The 14,534-nt window shown below is 43.3% G+C and overlaps 1 protein-coding gene across 2 annotated transcripts in view; it reads left to right on the top strand.

Annotated features, from left to right (window-relative positions):
- The window catches only part of cdk13 (cyclin-dependent kinase 13), a 13,894-nt gene extending 314 nt beyond the window's left edge, over window positions 1-13,580 (top strand). Inside the window, exons 1-14 of one of the 2 annotated variants that reach the window (XM_042714030.1) lie at window positions 1-1,424; window positions 6,268-6,825; window positions 7,064-7,228; window positions 7,306-7,427; window positions 7,568-7,738; window positions 7,820-8,009; window positions 8,489-8,545; window positions 8,632-8,733; window positions 8,807-8,884; window positions 8,971-9,087; window positions 10,224-10,355; window positions 10,948-11,114; window positions 11,517-11,975; window positions 12,364-13,580. The exon at window positions 1-1,424 is cut by the window's left edge and continues 314 nt beyond it. In XM_042714030.1, the coding sequence (XP_042569964.1) occupies window positions 427-1,424; window positions 6,268-6,825; window positions 7,064-7,228; window positions 7,306-7,427; window positions 7,568-7,738; window positions 7,820-8,009; window positions 8,489-8,545; window positions 8,632-8,733; window positions 8,807-8,884; window positions 8,971-9,087; window positions 10,224-10,355; window positions 10,948-11,114; window positions 11,517-11,975; window positions 12,364-12,848 (3,801 nt within the window). In that variant the 5' untranslated portion in view covers window positions 1-426 and the 3' untranslated portion in view covers window positions 12,849-13,580. Of the gene's footprint in view, window positions 1,425-6,267; window positions 6,826-7,063; window positions 7,229-7,305; window positions 7,428-7,567; window positions 7,739-7,819; window positions 8,010-8,488; window positions 8,546-8,631; window positions 8,734-8,806; window positions 8,885-8,970; window positions 9,088-10,223; window positions 10,356-10,947; window positions 11,148-11,516; window positions 11,976-12,363 lie in introns of both variants that reach the window. The other variant, XM_042714029.1, reaches the window with a different exon arrangement.
- The last annotated feature ends 954 nt before the right edge of the window (window positions 13,581-14,534 follow it).

The raw sequence follows: 14,534 nt of genomic DNA, 5'->3' as shown, positions 1-14,534 counted from the left end.
GCATAAGTATGAGTGGATTTAGTTAACGTTTTCGTTGGGATCCTCCCGTTGGAAAGCTCACCTCGCCGTCTTAACCTCCTCGCCGCCGCGACAGCGCTATCCGAGCCATGGAGGCGGATTTAAAGGCGGCTGTGAGGCGGATTTGCTAAGTTAGCACAGGCTAGCTAACACAATCTCTTCATCATATGCGCCGAACTGGAGTACAACTCGAGGCTTTTATTGACTCCTCCGAGGCTTTTTGAGGATTTATCCGATCGATGAGCGCTGGGATGGTTGGATGCGGTGGATTCGGTGTGACCCGGTTGGGAACGGTCGCTGTGTGAACACACAGACGCTAGCGGTGCTAGAACAGCGCTTAAAGAGGGTTCAAATGTTTTGCTTTGTTCGCCGGGGACTGAAGCGCGAGCGATAGAAGTGGGATATTAAATGCCGAACACAGAGATCGTTCCCCGCGAGGGCCGGGGGAGAAGCCCGCCGCCGCCGCAGAGTAACGTTAGTCAGAGGGAGGCGAGACGGAGCAAGAGCCGCCGGGAGAGACACCGGGAGAAACCGCGCTCCTCGTCCTCCTCCTCCCGGAGGAAGAAGCACAAGCACGCCCGGGAGAAGCAGCAGCAGTCGTGGCAGCAGCAGGAGGTGCTTTACGACGGGGATGTGCGGACTTTAGTGGAGTACGACGACGTGAGCTCGCAGTCCGAGCGCTTCTCCGGTAGCCCGTCTCCCAGAACCGACGCGCTGTCCGTGGACCGGCTGAGCGAAGCCGAGCTCCAGGACTCCAGCTACGGCGGCGCTTCCACGAGGGAGCACAACTCGTCCTCTCGGAGGAGGGACGGGACCGCGGAGAAGGGACGCCAGGAGAAGGAGACGAAGAGGAACCGCTCCAGCCCCGCGTTCAAGTCCCGCAGCGGCGTGAGGAATCACGACAGCAACGGCAGGAAGCCTTCGTCCGCGACCCAAGCCGACAAAAAGGAGTCGAAGCGACACAAAAGCAAGTCCAAATCCGAGAAGGACCCTCCCTCTGCCTACCGGGAGCCGCCGCAGGCTTACAGGGACGAGCGGGAGGAGCTCAGGTCCTACTGGAGGAGCAGCCCGAGCTTCAGAGCCGCGGAGAGTCCCTACGGCGCGTCTTACTCCTACGGGTACCAGGAGTCCCCTAACACAAACTTACCGTTCATCTCCAGGAGGAGCCCCAGGAGGCTCTCGCCGAGCTCCACCTACTACGGTCGCGATTCAGAGGTGCACGGTGCCTATAACGTGTCGAAGTCGCCGAGCTCGTACTCGAGTAGTAAGAGGAAGCGCTCCCCGTCCAGCCCGCGCTGGCGCCGGTCTCCGAGCTACGGCCGACACAGTCCCTACGAGCAGGGCGAGGTCCCCGGCAGCCCGTACGGCCCGCGCAGGCGCTCCCGGAGCCCCAGTCCCGACAGCAGGTAAGACGCGTTTACAGCGGTCTTGTGTAAATGGTGTATAATTGGATAAAATCGGAAGGAGTACAACATGTGACTCGATTCGATTTGAGTCGGTTCACACAACCGCTGTGAACGAATCAGCGTGAGCGGTTCGAACGAGTCGAGAATCGACGAGTCGAAGTGAATCGAGTATTTGACCGATGTGACTAATCTGAACAGAGAATCGACTCTTTTGATTATCGAAACGAGCCGAGAATCGATCCGTTTAAATGAATCGAGTATTTAACTGATAGGGTTAAAAGTTATTTACTTTAAGTTAACATTAGCTGAATGATACATATAAAGCACACTTAATGTTTAGTGGACCGTATGAGTGATAAAAAAAAAAAAAAAACGGAATTGTTTTTAATAAAATACTTTTTTTGGCTAATCAGTGTAAATGAATCTTACTATTGCTTGCTGTAAAACAGGTTATATTTATCGTCTAAGTGACTTCTATTTTGTGTGAGTTGCGTTTTTTTTTTTTTTTTTTTTTTTTAGGACCTCCATGTATTTCTCTTTGTATAAGGGTTTTTAATATTAAAATGAAAATATTAAAATTGTAATTTCTGCCACTGCTTTAATCAAAACATTTATTAAAATACACTGTTAAACAAAGATCCATTATTATTATTATTATTATTATTATTATTATTATTATTATTACAATATAACAAACTGTAATACAAATGGTATTTTGTTAGAAACTATAGTTACACTGCTGTATTAATTGGCTGAAACTATAAAAAGGATATTATTGTGCTTTTATAACAGCGTGTGATTATTGCTTTTCTCTGTCAGATGCAAATGAATTTCCAGAAGTGTATAAAACTGTGTGTGTATATATATATATATATATATATATATATATATATATATATATATATGTATATATATATATATATATATACACACTGTTCTCTCTAACCCAGGCCTACAAAAGGTGTAACTCCAGTCTCACATTCTGTACAAAATGCCACAGTTCTTTAATATTAAAATTCATACTCGTTTGTTTTTAATGAAATAAATCAAATTTAAAATGACAGAACTTCAGAATCAATAGAAATGTCAGATTGTGTTATTTTCTGACTGCTGTAGACTCCACTGGCAGACCACACAACCTTTATTTGTTTACTATTTTAGCTCTGATCAGCACAAAAGTGTAGAAGACCTTTTGATTCGATTCGTTTGACCTTAAAACAGTCTTTGCACCCACTGTTGACTCTTTCCACACTCTGAAGAACGAGGCACACACGTGTTGGCGGAGATCACGTGAAGCGCAGGCTTTATAACCTGAGTCGAGCTCAAGCACGCACTGGAGGCTGAAGCCTGGACTTTACAACTGAGCTTCATCAAGGGCTTCGTCAGTCCTTGCATTAGGCATAATGATGGTTGTAATTCTAAACCAGATAAGTGTAATCTCAGTTTGAGAAGCAAATTACGTGCATTTTCATTGGCTGATTGAGTCATCACGTGGCTTCATCCGCTCAGACGATTGCACAAGCAAACAGCAGAGACAGTGATCATAAACTGTGGTGAAGTACAATCTAAAAGTGTTTCAGGATAAAACGCTGTTTTGTTTAGGATGAAGGCCACATATTTGCCATTCCTTTCTCAAACGCTCGTTTGGCAACACTATAAGTTCCATGTAATTTAGTTTCAGCATTTAGCTCTCTATCTTTCCGTTTAGCGATTAATGACTCGCTCGGATCGCTTAAATGCAGTTTGCATTGTAACACGGTAAAAGCCTTGGTAAGTGGTTTCATAAGCACAGGAAACAAAGTTTATCTGATCTGTGTGTTTGAATACTGTCTTGGACTAAAGAAACCGTGTCAGATGTTTTGGGGACTGAGGATTGTAGCAGTGCAGCTGTTTTTTATTCTTCACTGAACAAAGTCAACCCAAAAATGATATTTCTGTTTGAAGTGCACTTGCCCTGTGATGATCGAAACACTGCTAGGGCTGCGCAGTTAATTGAATTTCTAATCGCGATTACAATTACGGATGTTACAGTTGCATAATCGTTCAAAGTCCACTTATATTGTTCTGCGTGCTTAAGATGTGTGTTTTCTTTCTGCATCTTATCTTAAAGGTTTTCTCATTGTTTCGGTTTCAGTTAAATTATAATACCATTCATATGTTTGCTTTTTTATTTAAAGAAGAAACCAATCCAGTGTATGATTGACATTTGAAGCTTAATATTATAGAAAAGCAACGTTTTTCAGTTTGTTTGTTTAAAATATGGCATGCGGTTGCTTCAAACAAAGTATAAACATCATTCAAAGTAAATTGTAGTAATCGTAATTAATAATCGCAATTACAATTTCAAGAGAATAATCGACAGTTATGATTAGTCATAATCGTGTAGTCCTATACAATACCATTCAGTTTTATTTATTTGATCAAATATGCAGTAAAAATTATGATATATTATTACAATTTAAGAAATGTTTTCTGTGTGAATATCTGTTAAAGTGTAATTTATTTCTGTGATGTGCAGCTGTATTTTCAGCATCATTACTCCAGTCTTCAGTGTCACATGATCTTCAGAAATCATTCTAATATGATGATTTGCTGCTCAAGAAACATTTCTGATTATTATCAATGTTGAAAATCAATTGAATGATGAATTTAATGCATAATAGAAGTGTTAATTAAAACATCTGACTGACGTGAAATGCTGAAAGATACAAAATGCTGTTTTCTACACAGTGAACGTACAGTAACCACAGGCTTTCAAGCTCCAAATATAGTAACATTTGATTCATGAAATTAGTCGGTAAGACTCATTGACTGTATTGTTAGACTTCTGGAGCCATCTGATAGATGTGACTGGGGAACAGACCGAAGTGTGAAGGGGTTTTCACAATGACATCCAGATATCAGTCATTCTCAAAGAGATTTCTCAATATCCGCCAGCACAGCTTGATAGAAATGAGTAATGGCAGTCAGACGCGGTGAGAAGCTGCCTGATGCACAGGGCTTGCAAAATTTGCAGGCATTCTTCAGATTTTGGTAGCCTCTCTCTGAGTGTGATTTTTATTTCACTATTCAAGATAGAAATCATCCCCTCCACTGAACTCTCAAATATCAATTTCACATATTCAGACCTCTGAATCTGTGCATATGTGAATGTGATGCATAAACGTGCGCTGCGTTTATAGTGTTTGCTGCGTTAACTGTTGAAGTCAGGTAGATTCTGATTGGTTGCCGATTAAAGCTGCATGAGTAATCGATAAAAGATTGTGATCTCGGTTCAAACACCCACGAGATCTTACTCCTAAATCACAATGATTTCTCTGTATTGATTAAACCTTTGACAATCACAGCAAACATTCAAACTATAACAGAAGTACTGGGATAAACGTTACAGTTATATAAATGTTATGGTTCGGATATAAACACTGATGTCTGTTGTAGTGATCAAAATAGAGTAAATCACCTTTAAAAGTAAATTGAGGGTTTAAATAAAGATCGCAGATTACATTTATGCCAGTAGGTGGCGACAAGAGACTTAATGTATTTCGGTGAATCATTCTTTTAAGAGATTCGTTCAAAACACTGATTCATCCAGTAATGAATCAAGCGAAGCCTTTATTAGTGATTTATTGAATCATTCACTCAAGAGATTCATTCAGAAACACTGATTCATCCAGTAATGAAACAAGCAAAGCCTTTATTAGTGATTCATTGAATCATTCAAATGAGATTCATTCAGAAACACTGATTCATCCAGTAATGAAACAAGCGAAGCCTTTATAAGTGATTCATTGAATCATTCACTCAAGAGATTCGTTCAGAAACACTGATTCATCCAGTAATGAAACAAGCAAAGCCTTTATTAGTGATTCATTGAATCATTCACTCCAGAAACACTGATTCATCCAGTAATGGTAATGAAACAAGCAAAGCCTTTATTAGTGATTCATTGAATCCAAATGAGATTCATTCAGAAACACTGATTCATCTAGTAATGAAACAAGCGAAGCCTTTATAAGTGATTCATTGAATCATTCACTCAAGAGATTCGTTCAGAAACACTGATTCATCCAGTAATGAAACAAGCAAAGCCTTTATGAGTGATTCATTGAATCATTCAAATGAGATTCATTCAGAAACACTGATTCATCTAGTAATGAAACAAGCGAAGCCTTTATGAGTGATTCATTGAATCAAACACACAAAATAATAAACAATAAACAATCAATCAACCAAAAAAGTAAACAAACAAAGCCTTTATTAGTGATTCATTGAATCATTCAAATGAGATTCATTCAGAAACACTGATTCATCCAGTAATGAAACAAGCGAAGCCTTTATGAGTGATTCATTGAATCATTCACTCAAGAGATTCGTTCAGAAACACTGATTCATCCAGTAATGAAACAAGCAAAGCCTTTATTAGTGATTCATTGAATCATTCACTCAAGAGATTCATTCAGAAACACTGATTCATCCAGTAATGAAACAAGTCATTGAATCATTCACTCAACTTGATTAAAAAAAAGAAAAGAAATGATCATTCAAATTGGATGTTTTTAAATGGACTGCAGCAATTAAGTAAACTACATGTATTTTTTTTTAGTTATTCAGAATTGTCCTCTCTATTTTTTTATTTATTATTAAATCATGATCCTCAGTTTCTCCAGAAATGTTCGATTCTACAGTTAATGTTTTTCATTCATCAGCTCCTCTCTGTCTGCTCAAAAATGACTCTGTTCCTGACACAGAGCTCGCAGGGCTTCATAAACTGCTTTCTTGCGGCTTCCATGATAGAAAGACGATCATGCAGATTTACATTAATTCATTGTGCTGTTGCTTTCAGGCGGACGGGAAAGTCCCGCAGCAGGAGCCCGTACCAGTCCTCGCGTCACTCTCGCTCACGCAGCCGTCACCGGCACTCGCGGTCCCGCAGCCGGCCCTCCAGTCTGTCCCCCAGCTCCCTGACCCTGAAGAGCAGCCTGGCCGCCGAGCTCAGCAAGCAGAAGAAAGCCAAGGCCGCCGAAGCCGCCCGCGTCAAAACCTCCAGCAACACCTCCACCCCGACCAAGGGCTCCTCGTCCTCCTCCTGCGCTCCTCAGCCCAGCCCCGTCACCAACCACGTCACCAAGAAGACCAGACCACCCTCACCGCCGCCTCCGGTGTCCGAGAAGGGCCCCAGAACCCCGGCGTCCAGTCAGCCGCAGTCTCCGGTGGAGCGACCCGCCAAGAAGAGCTCAGACGCCTCGCAGCCCAGCAGAGAAGCCAAGCTGAAGGAGGACAAAAAGAAGGGAGGACAGTCCGTGCAGGTGAAGGACAAGGACCGAGAGAAAGCAGCTGCTCCAGCCGTCACCTCTCTTCCTCAGGCAGCCAACAATCTGGATCATCTGGACGGAAGCGACAGGTGTGTTATTTAAGACAAAGTGAAGAAAATACAAGGGCCAAATTGAAGGGAACATAGCACATCAGTATATTCTGTAATTACGAATGTATAGAGAGCTGAAAATAAGTATTAATAACAGTTTGGAAATACAGCAGATTGAGAGTTTTTAAGACCTGCAGAAACCTTGCATCCACGCTTTATTGGATTGTGCTTTGTTTTTAACATATCCACTGAAAGCCTCCTTGTTTTCCAATGACAGTATCTTGAAGGAGTCTTCAGTGACCACAGGGAAGAAGAAACCCGAAAGGAAAGCCCGTCACCTCCTCGCAGACCTCCCTCTTCCTCCGGAGCTCCTGGGCATCGCCCCCGGTTCGCCCCACAGCCCGCCTGATGACAAGAAGACGCACACCAAGAAGAGACCCAAGTACGTAGTCAAACAGCCCCTCCGGAGACATCTACTCCGGTTAGCAACGCTAAACTTCACCTGTGGTTGTTCTGCAGAATCTGCGGTCCACGCTTCGGAGAGATCAAGGAGACGGAGATAGATTGGGGAAAGCGCTGCGTGGACAAGTTTGAGATAATTTACATAACTACAGTGTACAAAGCCAAGGACAAAGACACTGGTAAGATGTTCTCACATGTCTATATATACACCGTGACAATAGAGATGTAGTCTGTGCCCAGGTGCCTTAATTTCCTTTATTTGAGTGCTAATGCAGTCTGAGGCCATTAATCATCTAGATCTTTGTTTTTGTTTATTCAGCGGAGTTGGTGGCCCTCAAGAAGGTCCGTTTGGACAACGAGAAGGAGGGCTTTCCGATCACAGCCATCAGGGAGATCAAGATCTTGCGGCAGCTCAACCACAAGAGCATCATCAACATGAAGGAGATCGTCACTGACAAGGAGGACGCTTTAGACTTCAAGAACGATAAAGGTACCGCACGGACACGACCCGTCCTGTGGCTCGGAGTCTCTCCTCGCTGTGTCGGTGTGTAACTGTGTGTTCTCCTCACAGGGGCGTTTTACCTGGTGTTTGAGTACATGGACCACGATCTGATGGGCCTGCTGGAGTCGGGCCTTGTGCACTTCAACGAGAGCCACATCAAGTCTTTCATGAGGCAGCTGCTGGAAGGACTGGACTACTGCCACAAGAAGAACTTCCTGCACCGGGACATCAAGTGCTCCAACATCCTGCTCAATAACAAGTCAGTGCACACGAGAGTCGCAGCGTTTCATATTTGCCTCGTTTTCTGAAGAATATCGTCTTGAATGTGAACGAAATGAAGATTATGACAGGGTCAGATGAGCTGCAGATGACAGAACTTCACTCTCACAGTCAGACTTTGCAGATGTCTGTAGTTTAAGTAAATGGACAGCGTGTTTTCTCTCTGTGTTTTCTGCACCCAGAGGAGCTTTCTGCTAACATCTGACACAGATCAGAATTTGTTGCACACATCCTATGTGGTTTGGAAGTGACTCAGAAAAAAAAAGAATAGAGCTTGCTCATTCCCTTACGCTTCACATAAATGCACTATCCCCCATAAAACTTTACCACTCCTTCAAAAAATCTACACGCTTCCCGAAAGCTATAGAGGACTCGTCACACCACCGTTAGATCAAATCATCGTGGACTAGTCTTTCACATTACAGCAGATCTAACGTCTGAATGTGTGCTGTCCTGCAGGGGTCAGATCAAGCTGGCAGATTTCGGATTGGCTCGTCTGTATAACTCTGAAGAGAGGTACGTCTCTTGATTTGATTCAGCAAGCCGTTATGATTTGAGATAACCGAGCAGACGCTGACGTGTCCCGTGTGTTGATTCTCCAGCCGGCCGTACACCAATAAAGTGATCACGCTGTGGTATCGCCCGCCCGAGCTGCTGCTGGGAGAGGAGCGGTACACGCCCGCCATCGACATGTGGAGCTGCGGGTGAGGAAACACTGTGCTGTTAATAGAGAAATCCCTCCAGGTTCCAGGTGTTTAAACCCTCCGTGTCACGCAGGTGCATCCTGGGAGAGCTTTTCACGAAGAAGCCCATCTTTCAGGCCAACCAGGAGCTGGCGCAGCTGGAGCTCATAAGGTTTGTAGAGGGTTGGAGATCCAGACTGGATGTTCCCGCTCTGCTTTCTGAGATTCAGCTGACCTGTATATCTGTGTCCGATCCAGTCGAATCTGTGGCAGCCCGTGCCCCGCTGTGTGGCCAGACGTGATCAAGCTGCCCTACTTCAACACCATAAAACCAAAGAAGCAGTACCGGCGGAGGTTAAGGGAAGAGTTTGCTTTGTGAGTAATCAGGAATGAATCAAACCGGTTCGGTCTGTTTTAAGGGCGTTACAGCTCATGACTACAAAGGGTTAAATGAATATACAGGGTTTTAAAAAGTCTTAACTCACCCTTCCACAATCACGGCCAAAATCAGAGCAGAAAGTCTTCAATCGTGGCGCTAGATGTTGCATGCACTGCGGAAACAGGAGTATCTGCCTCTCTGTTCAAAAACTGAAACGTGCTTAAATTAAGATCCATTTTCTTCTAGAGGCGAATGAAACACGGCGTCTTGATTTCTGAGAAACTGAACAAAATGAAGTGAGTTTATGCTTGAAACAGGAATAGATATCTGTCAGTAGGGAATGAAAACTCTGAACTTCGTTTTATTCAGACTCGCTTCATTTTGATCGTTTTCTCTTCCTGTTTTGTAAAGGAAATGTGCTTTAATTCAAGAATCTTTAGACGTCTGCACTGGAGGACGAGTCTTCGCAGTGTGATAGTCATCTTATTTAATATACACATCAAAAAAAAAAAAAAATAAAAATCTTTCTCTTACAAAAACTAAAAAGTTTCTGATAAAACATTCACATTTAGATGCTATATTGAGTATCGTGTTCCATTCAATTAATTACTTAAATCGGTCTTAAAATGTTAATGTCTTCAATTTACCATCATAAAACCTGCATCTATTTGAAACCCTAATATTTTACCTGATTTTAGATTTTAACTGAGTTTTGGTGTAATTGTGAGCTTGTTATTCTTGGTGGGAAGACGATAGAAAGAAACTCTTTTAAGAGGCTCTGCAGTAAGTGTGCGATCGATGCATTATCTGGTTTATTACTACACTGTGATTATTCTGACATGACTTGACAGTACTTTAAGCTGCTGTAAAAATCACAGGAACATCATTTTGTCACGTTGAGCTTCATGGCTGTTCTTCAGCAGCGTCTTCATGACACTTATTTGCTTCTCCCATGATTTTTTTTTAATGAATTATCTGTGCACCAGTAATTATGTGGTGGTGTTTATGTGTAAACTCGGGTGTCAGTGGTGTGTTTAGCGGGGGATGTTGATTTGAATGTTTCAGTTTAAGCTGCTGTAAACTCGGGTGTCAGTGGTGTGTTTAGCGGGGGATGTTGATTTGAATGTTTCAGTATTCCTCTGATGGCCCTGGATTTGTTCGACCACATGCTTGCGCTGGACCCGAGCAAACGCTGCACTGCAGAACAAGCTCTCAGGAGCGACTTCCTCAAAGACGTGGACCCAGCCAAGATGCCTCCGCCTGAGTATGAGACTTTGTTGTTTTTACTTTTACTTATGTACCAGACTTGTTGCAGCTAGGCTTTTAATTAGTGTGCTGAATGCTTCTGCTATTTGCAACTTTTTTTTTTATTCCATGGCGGGAGGAGAAAAATGGTAAGATCTAAATTCTGTATTGTGAGATATAAACTTGCAGCTGCAAGATAAAAAGAGATTAAAAAATAGGGTTGCAGAAAGGTGGAAAATTTCCAGCACATTTTGGAAACTTTCCAGAATTTTTTGGAATATTCCATGGATTTTTGGAACGTTTCCGGAAATTTTCCTGCCCTTTGCAACCCTATTAAAAAAATAATAATTTCACGGCAGGGAGAAAAAAGTTAGAATTTGAGAAACTCGCAATTGCAAGAAAAAAGTGAATTTAACTTTATAATTTAAGTAAAGAAAACACTTTAAAACAGTAATAAACTAAACCTAAACGTGAGGGTTTTTTTCTTGAAAATGACCAAACTGTGCCTTCATTTTGAATGTATTTAATGTATGCTTTATTTTTCCTCCGATTGCAGTTTTTCTCCTCTGATCCTCTGTGCTGTGATCTGATGCCGTCTCTCTCTTCTCTAGTCTTCCTCTGTGGCAGGACTGCCATGAGTTGTGGAGTAAGAAGCGGCGCCGGCAGAAGCAGATGCCGGAGGAGCTGACCGCTCCTAAAGCCCCTCGGAAGGAGCTGGGTCTGGACGACAGCCGCAGCAACACGCCGCAGGGCTTCCCCGCCGCCGGAGCACACAAAGGTGCGAGTGCTGCTGCCGCCGCAGCCCTGCTGGGTGAGAACATCAGCACCAACACCATGGTGTCTGTCACTGTATCTGTCACACCTTCTAGACACACACCAGTTACGCTCTTGTCTTGAGTCAGTAAAGAAACTACCCATAACACCCTAGTTACACCTGAGCAGCCTCCTCACAGTAAGCCACAGCACCCTAGCAACAAATTAGAGACTGTCACAGTCGTGTGATCACAAAACAATCGCTGTTAAATAATAGCTCAAATACCAGAAACCTTAGTAAAATCACTTTGCAAGATTCATTTAAATCCTCTCCTCACATCAGTTTTGCATCTGAAAGGAAAACACTAGTGTAGTTAGTATTGAGCTGGTGATGAGCAAACCATTCAGTCTTCACTCTTTCTTCTAGATCCCAAAGCTCCCAGCTCCCAGCTGACTCCGGAGCAGCTGGCTGTGCTCCTGAACCTGCTGCAGTCCAAAGGCGTCCCGGGGGGATCGGCGCAGTTCGCTCAGGCCGTGGGGTCCAAGATGAACCCGGAGACGCTACAGCAGCTGACGCAGGCTCTGCCCCCCGGACAGCCGCTGGAGTCTGAGAGACCCCCGGAGCCGCCGCCGCTCCCCAAGGTCTCTAAACCCCCTCAGCCGCCTCCATCGGGGGCCGGAGCGCCCCGCACCCCCCCCATGCCGAAGCCGCCTTCGCCCCCCGCCCCGCAGCAGTCAGGGAAGAGCGACGGAGAGGCCTCAGCCGCAGCCACGCAGACCGCCGTCACCATGCTGCTCGCTCAGCTCCTCAAGGGAGAGGTCATGGGGTTCGAGGGGGCCGAGGGGGGCGTCTCAAACCCAGCAGAGCCCAGCCCTGTATCTCCAGGTAATGTCATCCTGTACCTCCTGAAACTCTCGGCTGTGTCTGAAATCTCATATTCACAGTGCTGTTATTAACAGAAAATGTTTTGCAGCGTTCAGCCGTTCAGAATCATGCAAACATGAAATATCAGACATGCAGGAGTAGATCTTTACAGGATTTCACTGCACTGCTTTTCCATTAATAGTTTTTTTTTTAGTAAATGTCTATTTTTATGACTGTTGCACTCACGTCAGAAGTTTGGGATCAGTCAGATTTGTAATGTGTTTTTTAAAAAAGTCTCTTATTCATTTGATCAAAAATACAAAAAAAAAACAATATTGTGAAATATTATTGCAATTTCAAACAGCTGTGAATATCTGTTAAAATATAATTTATTGTGTGTGTTTTGCAGCGGCTGAAGGCGACGGCTCGTCCTCCAGGCCCCTGGAGCCTCTCTCCATTCTCCCGCCGGACCAGAGACCCCCAGAACCTCCGGAACCGCCCCCCTGCGCAGACCTGGACTACCGGCAGGCCCCCGAGCCCCAGCCGGAGCAAGCCCCAGGAGACGCTCCCAGACCTCTGGAGCCGGACTATCTGCCTCCGCCCAGACCGACGGAGGGGCCCGGGTTCGGGGCGGACTTCAGCCGGCCCCCGCCTCCACCGTTCGGCTACGCAGACAGCTACCTCGGCCACATGATGCCCCCCCACCCGCCTCTCGCCTCGGAGGCGTTCGCTCACAGCAGCATGGTGTTCAGCGGAGACCAGGACCATCGCTTCGAGTTCAATCACAGCGGCCCGCCTCCTCCTCCTGTCCCCCCCCCGTCCCAGTCCCTCCCGCTCGGGTACGCTCCTCACGTGAACACAGCGGCGCTGCGGGGCAGGGGACTCCCTTTCTGATGGGCTCCCGATGAACTCACGGACATCTCGGGAAAGGAAGAGTCTATAAGACGCACGCAGTGGCCCTCAAACCAGCACTAAGAGCCTCAGAACTGGATTTGTGGGGTTTGTGAGTAACCCGAGGGCCCTCGAGGAACAGGAGGGACGAACTGCTGGGGTGGGAACTTTCTGTGTTTCCCGCTCACAGAGCTGTTTCCGTTTCCCCTCCGAGTGTTTTTGTAATCTCTTCTACTGCTGTCTTTTAAATGAAAACTGTGTGTTTACCGTGCCGGGGTGAGTGTTTTTAACCGCGAGGACAGACTGGTGTTACGCTGATGTGTGCACTGCTGAATAAAGCAGGTGGACACAAGCGACGCTGATGGAGGAATGTGCTGTATCTGCACACGACCAGTGACGGACGTCCTTTCTTTTTTCTTTCCCTCTTTTGGTCAGTGTTCTTCTTCTTCTTTCTAATGATTCAGTAATCATGGGCTCTGTGGCGGGGGAACTTCACTGGAGGGGCTTGTAAAGGCCTCCAGAGAGACTGGAAGCACTTGTGGACTGAGCTGCTGAATCTGCTGAACGAGTGAACCGATCAAAGCTGTGTTTCTCACCGGTTCACACCTGCTCTTGTCTATAGCCATTGTGAAATCTAAACAGACTGATTTCGAGTAGAAAATGAGCAACAATGTCTTTTTTGTATGTATTTTTTTTCCCCCCTTTGGCAAATGTTTATTAAAGAAATGCCAATCACCAACCACTATCTTTAATCCTTAATTCATTTTTTATTCTCACGTCTCATGTATATCTTAAATCTGTAATCAGATCGAATATCAACTCCCAATTCCACATTTCTCAAACACATCAGCAGTGAAGTTAAACCATGGATGAGAAAACAGTTCATGGAAGAATGCTGTAAACTTAGTTTTCTAATACGTGTTAGTAAAATGAGTTTGAACACAACTGAAGCAATCTCTTGCGGTGGACTACATAGAAAATCCACATTAAATACTGCTATACCTAAATATAGAAAATCAGCTCACTAAATATAGAGGACCAAACCTGCAGAAATAAAAAATAAATACATTTATAGATAGATATAAATAAAGAAAATAAAAGGAAAATAAATAAATGACTTTTTTTTTTTTTAAATAAAATTTAACCCTGATTTTTTTTTAATGACTTTTTCTTTTGTATTATATTACTTTATATATTTATTTTTATGTTTATTTTTATTCTTTTTAACCTTTGTTTACTTATTCTCGCATTAATTTTTATATTCATGTATTTATTTTTAAATGCATTTATTCATGCGTTTATTTTATTATTTTATGTTTACTCTCACATGTATTTATTTCCAGATTTATTTATTTGCAAACTAAATATATTACATTTAAAAAATATTTATTGGAAATGAACAAATAAATAAAAATGTGTGAGTAAATAAATATACAAAAATAAACATAAATAATTAAAACGAATTAAAACAATCAAAATAAAAAAATATACAAATAAATGAGAGAATAAGTACATACAAGTTCAAAAGAATGAACGAATGTGAAAATACATAAAATCATACATATAGGAAAAAGGTAAAAAAATAAATGTAGGGTTAAAATTTATTACAAGTTAAGTATATTTGTTTTTATCGAGTCATTTATTCATCTTATATATTTCGAGTCTTTTATTTATTTTCCTGCTATTACA

This window comes from Cyprinus carpio, chromosome A24 (assembly GCF_018340385.1).
Source record: "Cyprinus carpio isolate SPL01 chromosome A24, ASM1834038v1, whole genome shotgun sequence".
NCBI classification, from domain to species: domain Eukaryota; kingdom Metazoa; phylum Chordata; class Actinopteri; order Cypriniformes; family Cyprinidae; genus Cyprinus; species Cyprinus carpio.
Note: the sequence above shows the minus strand (reverse complement) of the source record. Positions and strands in the feature narration are given on the sequence as shown.